The sequence below is a fragment of the Giraffa tippelskirchi genome, chromosome 11 (assembly GCF_054371585.1).
Source record: "Giraffa tippelskirchi isolate mGirTip1 chromosome 11, T2T-mGirTip1v1.2.pri, whole genome shotgun sequence".
In the NCBI taxonomy this organism is placed as follows: domain Eukaryota; kingdom Metazoa; phylum Chordata; class Mammalia; order Artiodactyla; family Giraffidae; genus Giraffa; species Giraffa tippelskirchi.
In genome coordinates, this window is record NC_137285.1 from 1,103,294 (window position 1) to 1,117,347 (window position 14,054).

At 63.7% G+C, this 14,054-nt stretch overlaps 1 protein-coding gene and 1 non-coding gene across 2 annotated transcripts; both read right to left on the minus strand.

Annotated features, from left to right (window-relative positions):
* Window positions 1-617: 617 nt before the first annotated feature.
* On the minus strand, window positions 618-6,962 carry LOC145526443 (RIMS-binding protein 3A-like). Its single transcript, XM_081541999.1, has one exon. It carries the CDS (start codon window positions 6,824-6,826, stop codon window positions 2,006-2,008), a length of 4,821 nt encoding a protein of 1,606 aa, XP_081398125.1. The 5' UTR covers window positions 6,827-6,962; the 3' UTR covers window positions 618-2,005.
* Window positions 6,963-8,008: 1,046 nt separating this feature from the next.
* TRNAC-GCA (transfer RNA cysteine (anticodon GCA)) lies at window positions 8,009-8,080 on the minus strand. The gene has a single exon. It is a non-coding gene; the product is annotated as a tRNA-Cys (tRNA).
* Between the last annotated feature and the right edge of the window lie 5,974 nt (window positions 8,081-14,054).

The window sequence follows — 14,054 nt, forward strand, 5'->3', positions numbered from 1 at the left end:
GCATGGACTACTCTGCAGCTCTGGACAGCAGTGAGAGGCCCTGGCCGATGGTCAGGGGAGGAGGTTAAGAAAGAGTTGATGGGACGATAGGGCTGGTATCATTCTCCTTAGGTTACCTCTGCGGTTCCCACGGAACGACAGCTCACGGTGTCAGTCGCTCACCCGTGTCTGACTTTGTGACCCTGTGGACTTCAGCCCGCCAGGCTCCTTTGTCCATGGGATTCTCCAGGCAAGAATACTGGAGTGGGTTGCCATTTCCTTCTCCAGGGGACCTTCCAGACCCAGGGATCGAACCCCATGTCTCCTGCATTGCAGGCAGATTCTTTACCATTTGAGCCACCAGGGAAGCCCGGATTCACAGCTCGTGTGTTTAATTTTGAAAGTGCTGGATTAAGTTCCTGTCCTCTGGCTAAACTGCTGTTGCTCTCACAGCAAGTGGGGACCATGCCTGTGCCCCCCAGATTGTGGGCAGCCCACCAAGCGCCCCAGCCTGAGCCCAGGCGGCAGGAGGGGCCTTCTCGTTCCCTGCGGGCTCAGGTTCCGTTCCGCGCTGTGAGCTCGCAAAGATCTGACGATGTGGAAGACTGTGAAAGCCAAGAGATGTCTGCACACCCGTGTTCACAGCAACGTGATTTATAAAACGGGGAGCAATCCTGATGGATGAACGGATGCACAAAATGTGGTCCATACAGTGGACGATCATTCAGCCTTAAGGAGGAACGGAACCGTGACACCTGCTACCACGTGGATGAAACCCAACAACGCTGTGCCCAGGGAGGTGAGCCAGACACCAAAGCCCGGATTTCCGGTCCTAGTCCACTGACACGGTGTCCCTAGAGGAGTCAAAGTCGTACAGTCAGAAGATTAGAGGTTACCAGGGGACGAGGGAGGGGACAGGGAGATGTTGTGTAACAGGGGGTAGAGCTTCAGTTTGGCAAGAAGAAGAGATGTCCTGGAGACTGGTTGCTCAACACCGTGAACGTCCTTAGCTCTACTGAGCTGTATACTTGAAAACGGTTGAGACGGTCAAGTGTACGGTATGGATGTTTCACCAGCCTCCGAGCCTCCGAGCCGGCCTTCTCACTGGAAAGCTGGGGTCTGTGTGGGCGGCGGGCAGGGGGCACAGCCCTCAGCGGGCAGTTTCCTCCCTGGCTGAAACTTGAAGCTTCTGCTTGTGAGCGGTGAGGGTGTGTGTGCACCGCAAGGCCCCAGGCTGCTCCCCGCATTCTCTGAGGATACGGTGGGTCGCCTCGAGGCCTCTCCCGGGCCTGCCCCTCCCAGTTCCCGTCTCAGTCCCGGGGACGGCGTGACAGCATCCTCTGGACCTGAGTCACCAGCTCCCCTGAGAACCTGCCCGTGGCTCCTACTCTCCTTAATGAGCTGCGTCCAGCTGCTCCCTTCTGCCCCACGGAGGGTGGTGCCCTTCCTCTGAGAGCAGTGGGGACCTGCGCTGAGCTGAGCCCCTCCCCGCTAAAGGGTTTTCTCCCCCACCCTCCCCCAGGGCCCCTGGGAAGGCAGGGAGGGAGGAGGGCTGGGGTTGCCTCCGTGGCTCTGCTTTCACTCCTAAAATTCTCTTTTCCTTCCTTTCTATGAACTGTTAATGAGGATTTGAAAAGAAGATAGAAAAGTAACATTCTGGTCACTTTTTTAAAGAGGCAGGCTTTTCTTTAGACTTTCATACAAGGCAACAGCTGGGAGAAGCTAAACTCCCAAAGGAAGCGGGTCCTGAGGATGGAGCTGAAAAAGGAGCAGACGTGGATGGACCAGATGAGATGGACCAGATGCCTGTGATCACCAGTCTGCCAGCCTCTCAAAAGCAGCTTGTTCTTTCTAGAGACAGCTCTGTCCAGACCTCAGCATTGCTGCCCTTGAGGCCTGGGGTGGCAGAGGGTCCAGAGCAGCAGTGTGTGGAGCAGGTGGCTCGCGTGAATCGAGGACGGCCTGGCGGTGGGTGCCCGCATGGGGCGCGGGCGGCTGGAGCCACTGCCTCGGCGGGGCACGGCGCTCACTCCTCCTGGAGGGACATGTGGTCCAGCAGGTGGGCGGGGACCAGGCCTCTGTGGCCGCCCGACTCGCAGTAGTAGAAGCCTTTGTCATCCACAGGCCCGTGGACGGTGACCACGTCCCCTGCCCTCAGTAACAGCTGGCCCTTCACTGGGCCCCCCCCCAGCCAGTCCCGAGGGTCATAGTCCAGAGCTGCCATCATGGTCTTTGGAGCCCAGAGCGAGGAGGAGGGCCTTCCGGGGCTCCCCTGGGGCAGGGGAGAGGAGCCTTGAGGGCCGGTGAGCCCCCCGAAGTCATCCAGGTGCCCCGGCAAATGCCACCTGCCACGGCCACCAGTCCACTCCTTGCCCGCGTCCACCTCGGCCACCAGGTGACCGGCGATGCTGCCCACCGGCCCGCTGCATTCGCCGCGACAGAAGCTGTGGGGGTCCTGACAGCCCCCCACTCTCTGTGGCTGCCCTTTACAGAGGGCCAGCTCCCCCCCTGCAGCCTCAGGGGTGGCGGACACCCTCACGGGGTCGTAATCATGGAGGGCCACAAAGATCCCAGTCAGAGGGCCCACCCTCGTCCCCGGCGGCGGGGCGGCACCCCCCGGTGTCCCGAGGGCCTTGCTGGACCGAGCAGGACACAGCGCCGAGCCAGGCCCCCGGAGCCGGCCCCCGGCCCTGGCCCCCAGAGCCTGACCTCGCGTGCTCGGGCCCCGGAGTGCGTGTCTCCACTCTCGCCCCTCTGTGCCCACCGCGTCCTTCTGCCGAGCGCCACTGAAGTCAGACGCGGATGGCTGGCTGCTGCCCAGCTTGGGAGGGGTGGACGCGAGGGTGTCTGCCTTTTGTTTGAGGACTTTACCAAAGGCAGCCTTCTCCTGATGCGGCTCCTCCCTGGGCCCAGGCTCAGGGGACAGACAGAGGACCCCCGGAGCAGGGCTTGGGTCGGTGAGCACCTGCCGGTCCTGGGTCCCTTCCCCGCCAGGCTGGCCCCGGGGCAGAGGCGGCCTGTGGTTCCGGGGACGCTTCTCAAAGAGCCGGTCCTTTCTAGTGGGCTTCTGGGCCTCCGCGGGCCCCTGGACTTGGCTGCCTGAGCCTGCACTTGGACCTTCTCCTTCTGAAATCAGTTTGGGCACCAGAAACCACCTCCTCGGGGCTTCTTCAGGGAACGCTTCGAGACACTTGGCCCGGGGCTCCCTGCAGCTTCGGGGGGCGTGAAGGCAGGCCTTGGCACTCAGGGGCGCCGGCCCCAGCCTCTGAGGGCAGATGGGGAAGCTCCCGCTGACGGCAGACGGGTCTCTGCAGGTGTAGCTGAAGGGCGACATCTCTGGCCAGTGGAGACACGTGAAGCAGTCATGAGGGATCTGGGCGGGCACGGAATCCAGGGACTCGCCGCAGAGCGACGTGGTTCTCACTGAGATCTTCTGGCATGTCGCGGGCTGTGGGAGCTGGGAGAGTTCCAGCAGTGTGCTCCCAGCGGTGGCCTCGGCCACATCTGCCACCTTGAGCCCGTCAGCGTACACAGCGTACCCGGTGACCCGAACTCCATTGGAGGACCCAGCCGAGTCGATGGTCACGGGGAGCCAGCTGACCACCAGGAGGCCCGGTGAGGCATGGTGCTCCACCAGCACGTCCAGCGGAGGGTCGGGGGGCCCCGCCAAGGGTGTCTCGAAGGTGATGGTGGAGGACGTCTTCTCCCAGCGCGCCTGCAGCGAGTCGCAGGGGGGGCGCACCTCTACCCGCGCCTGGTACCTCGTGCCAGGCTGCAGGTGGCGGAAGATGTAGCCATTCACGCCCACGGGGGTCAGGGCATGCTCCCAGTCGTCCAGGTACACCACGTGAGGGTGGCTGCCACCCACCCAGGCGATCTCGGCCGATGTGGCTGCGACACTCTGCAGGTGAAGCTGCACAGGGGCCGTACAAGGGACCCTGTTGGTCCCCGGAGGAGGGTTGGAGGACCGCTGCCTGCCCCTGCTCTCCTGGGAGCCCCGCCAGCCGGCTTCCATCTTGGTGTCTGAGATCTCTGCTGCCACTTCCGTGCTGGAGCCCACCCTCGCCACTGGGCGTGGCCCTCTGTCCACTGCCGCCTGGGCTTGCCCAGGTAAGAAGCCGGGACCCGGGTCGTCCTTCCAAGCTTGGCCCTGCCCAGCTGCTGGGAGCCGAGTGGGGCCTCGGTCTGGGGACTCACTGGACAGGCAGCCCCGGATGTGGCCGTCCGGGATCTGCTCCACCAAGTTGGAAGGTACCAGCCCCCGCCGGCCGTCCTCAAGCTCCCCTTCATAGAAGCCGTCCTCGTCCATGTCACCGAAGACGTACACGTGGTCCCCATGCGTGAGCGGCAGCTCGCTCTCAGGGTGCTCGTTGGGCCCCTCGAATGGGTTATAGCTGTACCGAGCCAGGAAGACTTTGAGCTTGGGGGTGGCCACGGGGACCTCCAAGCCCCCCGCCTCTAGGGTCGTGGGCAGGCTATCTGGCTCCAGGTCCTCGGCCTCACTGGCTGTGTCGGCGTCCAGAGCAGGGCAAGAGGGCACTGTGGCCCACGCGGACTCCACCTCCGAGGAGGAATTCGACTGGGAGCCGGTTTTCTTGGGCTGAGGCCTGGAGTCCAGAGGCTGGCCGCCGGGGTCTGGCGCTTGGGGGGCCCGGGGTGGCTCCCCGAGGGCAGCGGGGTTTTCCAGCAGGAGGTCTTCCTTCCTCCCCTGTATGTCTCTGCTGGGTGGAGCGGACGCTGGGTCCACAGGCCCTGGCTGCGGCTGGGTCCCCGGGTCGTCCTGGGGAGGGTGGCCAGGCTGACGCTGCAGCGCCCACATCTCGTCCTGGGTGGACTGGAGGTCACACAGGACCTTCTGCAGGTCATGCTGCAGCTGCTGCTGCCTGTCCTGCCTCTGCGCCGCCTGCTGCAGCAGCTGCTCGACCAGCAAGCCGGCGGCGTCGCGCTGCTGGCACGCGCGGCCCAGCTGCCCGCGCACGTCCTCGTTCTCGGCTGCCACCTTCCGCGTCCAGTCAGCCTGGGCCTGCAGCCGCGCGTTCTCCTTGGCCAGCCAGGCGCCCTCACGGAGCGCCACCTGCAGCTGCGCCTCGGCCTCCTGGCCGCGCCGCTGCGCCGCCGCCGCCTGCGCGCCCAGCTCCTCGCACTCCTGCCGCCGCGCGTTCAGCTCGCGCTCCAGCGCCCGCACTTGGCGCCGCGCCGCCTCGCAGGGCACGCTCTGGCCGCCTGCCTCCGCGCGCGCGCCGCCGGCGGCCTGCTGCAGCGTCAACTGCCATTGCAGGCGCAGCACCTCCCGCTGGGACTCGCGCTGCAGCCGGTCCAGGTCGCCGATGCGGAGCCACTGGGCGCCGGCGGCGCCCTCTCCGGGGAGCGGGCCGAGGCCCGAGGCGACGCGCGCCTGCAGCAGGTGGCACTCTTGCCGCAGCTCCTCGATCTGCTTGTCCTTGGCCAACAGCGCGCTCGCCTGCTCGAACAGGTCCCGCGCGCGCTGGCGGGCCAAAGCCTGGCAAAGCTCCAGGCCCGCGCGGCTCTCTCCGGGCACCGGCGCGCTCACGGCCCGCAGGTTGGCCTCCTGCAGCTTGCGGGCCCGGTCCTCCAGGCGCCGCGCGAGGCCGGTCAGCTCGGCGCGCTTCCCCTTGAGCCGCTTCGCCTTCTCGTCCGCCTCGTCGGGGAGGCCCGAGCGCCGCAGCCGCAGGTTCTCCTCGCGGAGGCCGGAGCAGCGGCGCGCCAGCTCCTGCAGCGCCTCGGACAGCTCCGAGTTCCGCCTCAGCAGCTCACGGTGGTCCGGACCCGGCGGCGGGGGGCTCAGGGCCTCGCGGGGCCGGCTCCCCGCCTCTTCCCCCTCTCGCAGGTCGCTAGGTGTCCGGCGCTCCGATAATGGCGGTGGCGGGGGCAGGGGGCTCAGGGAGCCCGAGAGGGAAGCGTCTGAGGAGGAGGACTCGGGGGCCCTGGGGCGACTCGGGCGGCCGTCCAGCGAGGGGCTGGAACCCGCCGGCGCCAGGGAGTCGAGGGAGCTGGCGCGCGCGGGGAGCGGGCTGTAGGGAGAGCGGGCGCGCGCCGCGGGCACCCGGTCGAGGGAGCGGGAGCGCGCGTGGACGCCAGCGCTCCGACCGTCCCGGGCTCCGAGTCCGCGTGCGGGCTTGGCGGCGGCCTCGCGGGGCGGCTCTCCCGATGGAAGAGGGTCGTCGGGGGCGCTGGGGAGAGCGGGGTGCCAGCGAAAGTGCTCCAGGATGTACTTGAGAAACAGCCGGCGCTCCACGTCGAGCGCGGCCTGCAGGTGGCGGATGCGCGAGGCCTGCTCGCCGTGCGTCTCCCAGCGCAGCTGCGCCAGGACCTCCTGCAGGCGGCACCGGCACCGCGCGGCCGCGTCCTCGGAGGGCCCCGCGCGGCCGCCGCCGTAGCCACGGCTCAGCAGCTCCTCGGCCAGCTGGCGCTGCAGCTCCCGGGCCTGGCGCGCCACGCCGTCGCGCTCCCGGCACAGCACCTGCTGCAGCTGCCGCATCTCGGCCTCCTTCCAGCGCAGCAGCTGCCGGATCTCGGCCTCGCGCTCCCGCAGCATGTCCTCCCGCAGCTGCCGCAGCTCCCGGCTGCGCTGCGCCTCCCAGTGGGAGCGCAGGTGGTCCTCCAGCTGCTGCCGCTCTCGCTCCGCCTCCTCTCGCAGCTGCCGCGCCCCGTCCGAGAAGCGCCGCCGCTCCGCCCGCCCGCGCGCCCGCTCCGCCTCCAGCTCCGCCCGCAGCTTCTCCAGCTCCCGCCGCTGCTCCTCCAGCGCCGCCGCCGCCGGGCCCGGAGTCGCCGGCTTCTGGGAGGCTGCGCGGCCGCCGTCCGCAGGGCTGGGCGAGTCCTTGGTCATGGTTGTCGCGGCCGGGCCGGACACCGGACCTCGTCTGGCCCAGGCCGCCTCTTGCCAACGGCCGCCGCCGCTCCGGGCCGCGGCCAACCGCCCAGCGCGCCCCTTCCGGTGCCCGAGGGTCCTCGCGCGCCCCTTCCGCCTCTAGGCGCGCTCTCCCACCTCCTGTGGCGGGCGCACGGGCCCGCGCTCCTCTCTCCGCTGCCTATGAGCGCCCTGGGCTCCGGACCCCCAGGCTGAAAGCCGCCCGTGTCTGGCCCCGGGCGTCTGCCTGGTCCTGCCACCACGTTCCTTACGACCCTCTTCCTGGACGATACCTCTCAGGCCAAGGAATCTGGAGCGAAGCCTGAGCCGCTTGTCTGGGCCTGGAGAAAGGGGGCTTGCTGTGGGCATGAAAATCACCAGTGGGTGTGAGCAGACCCTGCCTGGCCCTGCCAAGGATTTGGGTGGTGTGGGTACTGGAAGGGCTTCCTAGGTGGCCCTGGTGGTAAAGAACCTGGCTGCCAATGCAGGAGATGCAAGAGACGCAGGTTCAATCCCTGGGTTGGGAAGACTCGCTGTAGGAGGGCATGGCAACCCACTCCAGTATTCTTGCCTAGAGAATCCCATGGACAGAGGAGCCTGATGGGCTACGGTCCATAGGGTCACAAAGAGTTGGACACAACTGAAGCAATTTAGCACACACACACACACACACACACACACACACACGGGGACTGGAAACCACAACAGGATATGCTTGAACTTGGGGGTGTTCCCTGGGCTCACCTAGGGGAGGGTGCATCTGGCTCCTGCACCCCCACTGCTCCTACCCTTCCAAGGACTCCTCCCAGGACTTGCGTGCATTACCTGTTTAAAACTCCTAAGCCCATTTTACAGAGAAGCCTCGAGCCCGTGGCCTGGGCATGGTGCCAGCTGAGACAGGGCAGAAGGGTTCCTTTGAGGACCAGAGCCCTGGACTGTGATTTCCTGGTTTTTTCACAAGCGCTCCTGGAGACTGCTCTGTGAGAGAGGGACCTCTCGACAGTCACAAGGCCCAGAAATTATTGAAAGTGAAAGTGTTAGTCACTTACTTGTGTCCAACTCTGTGACCCCGTGGACTGCAGCCCGCCAGGCTCTTCCGTCCATGGGATTCTCCAAGCAAGAATACTGGAGTGGATTGACCATTCCCTTCTCCAGGGGATCTTCCCAGCCCAGGGATCGAACCCAGGTCTCCTGCATTGCAGGCAGACGCTTTACCATCTGAGCCACCAGGGAGGCCCAGAGAAGTAACTGAGGGGGATTCAAACCTACAAACTTCTGCCTCCAGTTTCCACGGGCATTCTGATGCCATCTGACCGCAAGATCGCAGCTGGGAGCACCGCTTCCCAGGACCCCTCCCCGGGCTTCCTCTCTGGGGAGCCTCACATTTCACATTCACAGAAGGAGAGAGTCAAGTGGAACCCGGAGGCGGTGGAGGGGCAGGGGAGGAGGTGAAGAATGCAGCTACCAGGAGAGCCAGGAGGACTGCCCTTGGGTCTGGCTCAGAAGTGCCCAGCTTTTCCAAAAAGAAAAACCAAAGGCCCCTGTGGGCCCTGCTGCTCCCCACACCGCCTCCCCGGAGACAACGTAGCCAGAGAGATCTCCATGGCTCTCCGTGGGGCAGTGCATCAGATGCTTAGGGCTGTGAGCCTTTGGAGTCAAATGTTCCTTCAGCTTTTTGACCTGCTCCCGTGTTCTCATCTGTAAAATGGGCCCATTATACAGCTCGCTGCCACACTGTGTGACCTCCCAGAGTTCCTTGACCTCTCTGAGCACTCATTTCCTCTGTTTGTAAGGTTTCAAGGAAGTGAAACTACACAGTGCCCAGAGCAAGCTCCCTGGCAGTTCACTCACTTTAGTCCTAGATCGGGAAACAGGCCTGCAAGGCAGGTATTTGGCTGAGGCTGGCAGGGTGCCAGGGTGGAGCCAGCCCAGGGGCCTCCTGAGCTTCCTAGGGCTCACCCAGATGCCTCAGAGACCTGGGCGTCCATCCAGGCTCCTCCACTTCTTGGCTGAGGGACCATGGCTGGTTCTCTTCCAGGGTGTATTGCTAGTATCGGCCTCGCAGGGTTGGGACCCTGTCGGCCCAGGACCCAGGGCTGGGTGTGTAGTAGGAGACCCACGAGGGTCTGTGTATGCTCCAGTCTCCCCATCCAGGGCTTGGCCTGGACTTTCACAGGCTTCTTCCTGGAGTCTGAAGGGGTGGCCTGGCTCAAAGGCCTCCGGGCTGCGGCACGTTGGGGACAACACAGAAATGACGCGTGCCGTGCTTGCGGCTGACTCTTGCCATGCGTTAGTCTATGTTTCCATTTCTTGTTTGTCTTTTTGGCCAACCCACGCAGCTCATGGAATCTTAGTTTCCCCACCAGGGACCCTTGGCAGTGAGAGCTCCGAGTCCTAACCACTGGTCCACTGGGTTATTTAAACCACGCATTCGCTATATGAGCGGTCTCAGTCCCACTGGATTCAGAGTTCTGCTCAAGGAGGTAGGCTGCTTAGTGGGTCCCACACAACCCCTGGTTTTGTCTGCTCACTACTAACCTTATCTTATCCTTTGGCCTCTGCTGAGCGTTTCCTCCTCCAGGAGGCCCTCCCTGACTCTCCAGGCTGGGCTTGGGCAACTCGCGGGACCCTGCAGCTCTGATCATACCACCCAGTGCCTCTCCTTTTGGAGCAGGTATGTGTCTGGTACACGTTTCCCTGCCCAGAGTGGGCTGAGAGGAGGGGTAAGTGAAAGTCCCTCCACAGAAAGGAGGGAGAGGGACCCTGGGCCAGGCAGGCAGGGGACGAATGGCACGGCCTCCCCGGACCACCTGGCCTGCCTGCCTCCCCCATTCAGGTACCACCAGACAGCAAGGGCGAGGACCCCAGGCTCCAGGCTGCCCACTGGGGCCCTGGGCAGGGGCCTCAGGCTGGGCCAGGAATGAGGCTCAGGCCACTACAGAGGTGTTGGTGGAATCACACACCCGCACACTCATGCACACACAGGCACACATACACACGCAGGCACACACACCCCCACATCTGCATGCACACACACGTAGGCACACACAGTCACACATGTACACGCATACACATGCATGCGCATGTGCGCACACACTCTGCACACACATGCACACGTACACACATACACGTGCAGGCACATGCGTGTACACGTATGTACATGCAGGCACATGCAGGCAAACACATACACTTGGCTGCTTCTAGCCCAGCCAACTGTGTGGCTGGAAGCTCAGGAACCTTACTTGCATCCAGCTCTTCCCTGCCCTGCTTGCCCCAGCACCACGTGACTCCTGGGGACTCAGCTGGACCTCTGGTCCCACCCGTTTGCATCCAGTCTCTAATGTCATGACCCCATTACTGACCCCTCTGCTCCTCAGGGTGTGGCTCAGGCCTAGCCCGGGGGGTCCCCGGGGCCTCTCACAGCCCAGGCTCTGCTGCTCTGAGCACAGCTGTCTGGCCACAAGCCCCCCACAGAACCCTTGGAGTGAGTTTCCCCTTCCCCCCACCAGCCTCTCTTCCATGACCGACCTTCCTGTGTTGTTCTTGGTGCAGGACAGATAGACAGGCAGCCCTCTCACTCACACAGGCTTTCCCCAGGTAGATGGGCAGACAACCTTGACCCCATCTTGCAGGTGGGCAAACTGAGGCTCAGAGGGGCCTCCACCCTTTTTGCTGCATTCATGTTTTTCTTTCTCTTTTCCCCTGGTGTGTGCTTGTTTTTTGTTTTCTGGGCTGTGCTGTGAGGCTTGTGGAATCTTAGTCCCCCGACCAGGGATCAAGGCTAGGCTGTCAGCAGTGAAAGCCTGGAATCTCAACCACTGGACCTCCAGGGAATTCCTGATACTATAGTTTTTCATCATGGGCTTCCCTGGTGCCTCAGATGGTAAAGCGTCTGCCTGCAATGCGGGAGACCCAGGTTCAATCCCTGGGTCAGGAAGATCTCCTGGTGAAGGAAATGGCAACCCACTCCAGTACTCTTGCCTGAAAAATTCCATGGACGGAGGAACCTGGTAGGCTACAGTCCATGGAGTCGGAAAGAGTCAGACACGACTGAGCGACTTCACTTTCTTTCTTCCCGTGAACGCTAATATATCACGGGAGATGCCACTGGGCAGTGGTGAGTACCAAGAACACAGGGAATTTTGGCTCCAGGGGTCCTCTGTGAGAGCAGAGCTGGGGGGGGAGGCGAGACATGAGGACGGTCCTGGTGGTCGTGGAGCCACAGGACACAAGTCTCCATGGGAGCCCCCAGGAGGGTGGTCAACAGTCAGGGCAGGAGGGCAGGCTGCTGCCAAGGAGCAGGACTCCAGCTCGAGTCCCTGGGAGCCCCACAGCACCATCCTGTCACTGCCCATGCTGGTGGCACCCCAGGGGCATCGGAGGAGCATGGTGGAGGCGCTGAGCAAACGGGGGGGCTCATCCGTCCCCCCATTCAAGCTGCACAGTGATCGTCCAGTGACCTGCAGACACCCCTGCGGACTCTGAGCTTGGGAGCCTGACTGCTTTCCTTGGGTCTCAGCTTTCTTGTCTAAAACATGAAAGGGATGGATTATATAGGTAGTTTTCAAAGGCAGTTCCTTCGGGCTTCGGGGGTCCCGGAAAATACTGTAGAGTGAGAAGGATATGCCAGAGCTGGCCGGACACTCACCTGTGTCATTTGTCAGGCTCTAAGGAGGACTTCCCTGTGGCTCAACCGGTAAAGAATCTGCCTGCAATGAAGGAGATCAGGGTTTGATCCCTGGGTCAGGAAGATCCTCTGGAGAAGGGAATGGCAACCCACTCCAGTGTTCTTGCCTGGAGAATCCCATGGACAGAGAAGCCTGATGGGCTGCAGTCCACGGGGTCGCAAAGAGTCGGACACGACTGAGCAACTAATGCAACGAAAGGAGGACGTTGGTTTGCAAGTGTTTTAAAGAGGCAGGCTGCGAATTCCCTGATGGTCCCGTGGTTGGGACTCCAGTGTGCTTCCACCACAGGGGGCACAGGTTCAGTCCCGGGTCAGGGGAACTAAGATCCCACAAGCCTCGTGGTGTGGCCAAAAAAAAAAAAGGTGTGCTGCTGGAAAGTTTGAGAACTTCTGGGTTAGAGAGCCTTCTGTCTGTCACGGGCACCACTGCCCCCACATCCCTGGTGCCCCGACCCGGAGAGGGCGCCAGTGCACCTTGTGTCTGGCTTCGCCCCACACCTGCAACCCCCTGCTCCACGTCTGTGACCACTGGGCTGTGGGGCCATGGGGTCTGGGGTCCTGGGCTGCTTTTGCTCATCCGCCCTCTGCCACCCACACCCTGAGCTGGTCGGAGCGCTCGACCTTGCTGAGGGTCCCGGGCTGCATCCCGAGAGCCCAACCGGGGGGCTTTAGGCTTCTGATCTCTGTGGCTGCAGTCGCCCCAGCTTTCCAGCCTGCTTCTCTTATTTGTGGGTCATCAGTGTGTTTTCTGCCCACTTTCTGATGTCTTCTCAGCATCTGAAACAGCGCCCAGGACCAAGTCTGGGCTCGGTGAGCGCGCGGCTGCAGAAGACGAGGCCAGCCGGCAGGGGCGGCTGGTGTCCTGGTGCAGTTTACGGTCTAAGGTCAGCGTGCGTGCGCGCTCAGTGGCCAAGTCATGTCCGACTCTTCTCGACCCCCTGGACTAGGGCGGACAGAGGCGTTAAACGCAGATATGACAAAGGAACACGGTAGTGAGCTCCCAGCCTGGCCTTGGGCCGGGAGCCGGGGGTGTGGTGCTAACCGGGAGAGGAGCCCACCAGAGCCAGGGAGGAGGGCCCGGGCTGCCCAGAGCGGGGACCGGACTCCAGAGGGAAGGGCCTGCCGCGCCCTCCATCCCTTCTCTCCGGGCTTCCTGCTGCAGGTCACGGGACTGCACCCAGCACCACCCCATCCTGGGGCGGCGGACACCTTCTCCAGGTCGACTCCCGGGCCCACTGGTCCACACGCTCTGGGTGGGCAGGGGCAGCGGGTGCCAGCCTCCAGTTCTCTGGCTGCGGCCCCCTGGCCATGCTGGGCCAATCTCTGTCTCGGCGGTCCTGGCCCTGCCGCCCCCACCCCTTGTGCCCCCGAGGGTGACCAGCCCATCCCCACCAGCACCTGACAGGCCTCGTTCCTGAGTCCTCACCCAGTCGGGAGCCTGGTGCTGTCCTCTCCAGAGGGGGCACTGCCCAGGTTCCATGAGGCCCCAGGCGACCCAAGCCTGGGGCCGCCAGAGCCAGCCCGCGGGCTCTGACTTCCTGAGCATCACTGGGATGCCAGAGCCGCTGTCTCCCGAGGACCCCGCGGCCACCAGCAGCAGCGTCTTGACTCTCAGCTCCCACTGTTGCCAGGACAGACCCATCCTCCGTCTTCGGCATCTGCATCCCTCTCTGCTCTGGGCCTCTCCCAGCCACCGTCTTCCTGTGCAGCTGGAAGCCCGAGGAGGTCTGGTCCATCCCACCACGGACAGCTGGCAGGACCTGCGGTCCAGGCATTCGGCCCTTGCCTTCATCAAGTGTTGGCTGAGCACCACCCCGCCTGGTCCGGGCAGAGAATAGGGGCAGGCACCAAGTTAGTCTCCTTATTCGCTAAGCACAGAGATGCTGCAGTGGGGTTTGTGAAGGCAGGGTGGAGGTTGGAAGGAAGGAAGGGGGGGAATGGAGGGAAGGGGGAGGGAGGGAAAGGGGGGGCCCTTTGGGTTGGCCGTGTCTCCCAGACCTCGCTTCACCCCCTCGCAGTCCGGCAGCAGACTGGGACGGGACCCCTTTGGTGACTGGGGGGCTGAGGAAAGCTTGATTGACCCCTTGAGCCTCAGTTTCTCCCTCAGTCAGTGGGGCCGCAAGAGTTACGACCTCAGAGGGTGCTTGCGGGCATCAAAGGAAAATGCATGCATGGGCACCGGCCGGAGCCCGCCCACCGCAGGCGGGCAGGTTCCGCAAGCAGGGTGGCAGGGCTTGTGCTGTGGGCTGACCTGCACTTGCCCGATGGACAAGGTGGCATCGGGCCAGGGAAAGAGCGAGGCAGCGTGGGCAGAGACCGGGCCCGGCCGTGGGCCCCTCCCCTGTGCTCTGTCCGGCCCCTGTCTGAGCCTGCACACCTGGCCAAACCCCCAACCCCTCTGTCATTTTCCTGGCTGCCTCCCCAGGGTGTGGCGAGGAGGGAGAGGAAGACGGCGTGACTCTTTAAGAAACATTTCTGTCTTTGACCGCCCTGGGTCTTGGTGGCAGCCCACCACGGCAC

What these genes read in the sequence shown, in the direction of transcription:
- LOC145526443 (XM_081541999.1), bottom strand. Translation starts at nt 6,826, where the DNA reads ATGACCAAGGACTCGCCCAGCCCTGCGGACGGCGGCCGCGCAGCCTCC.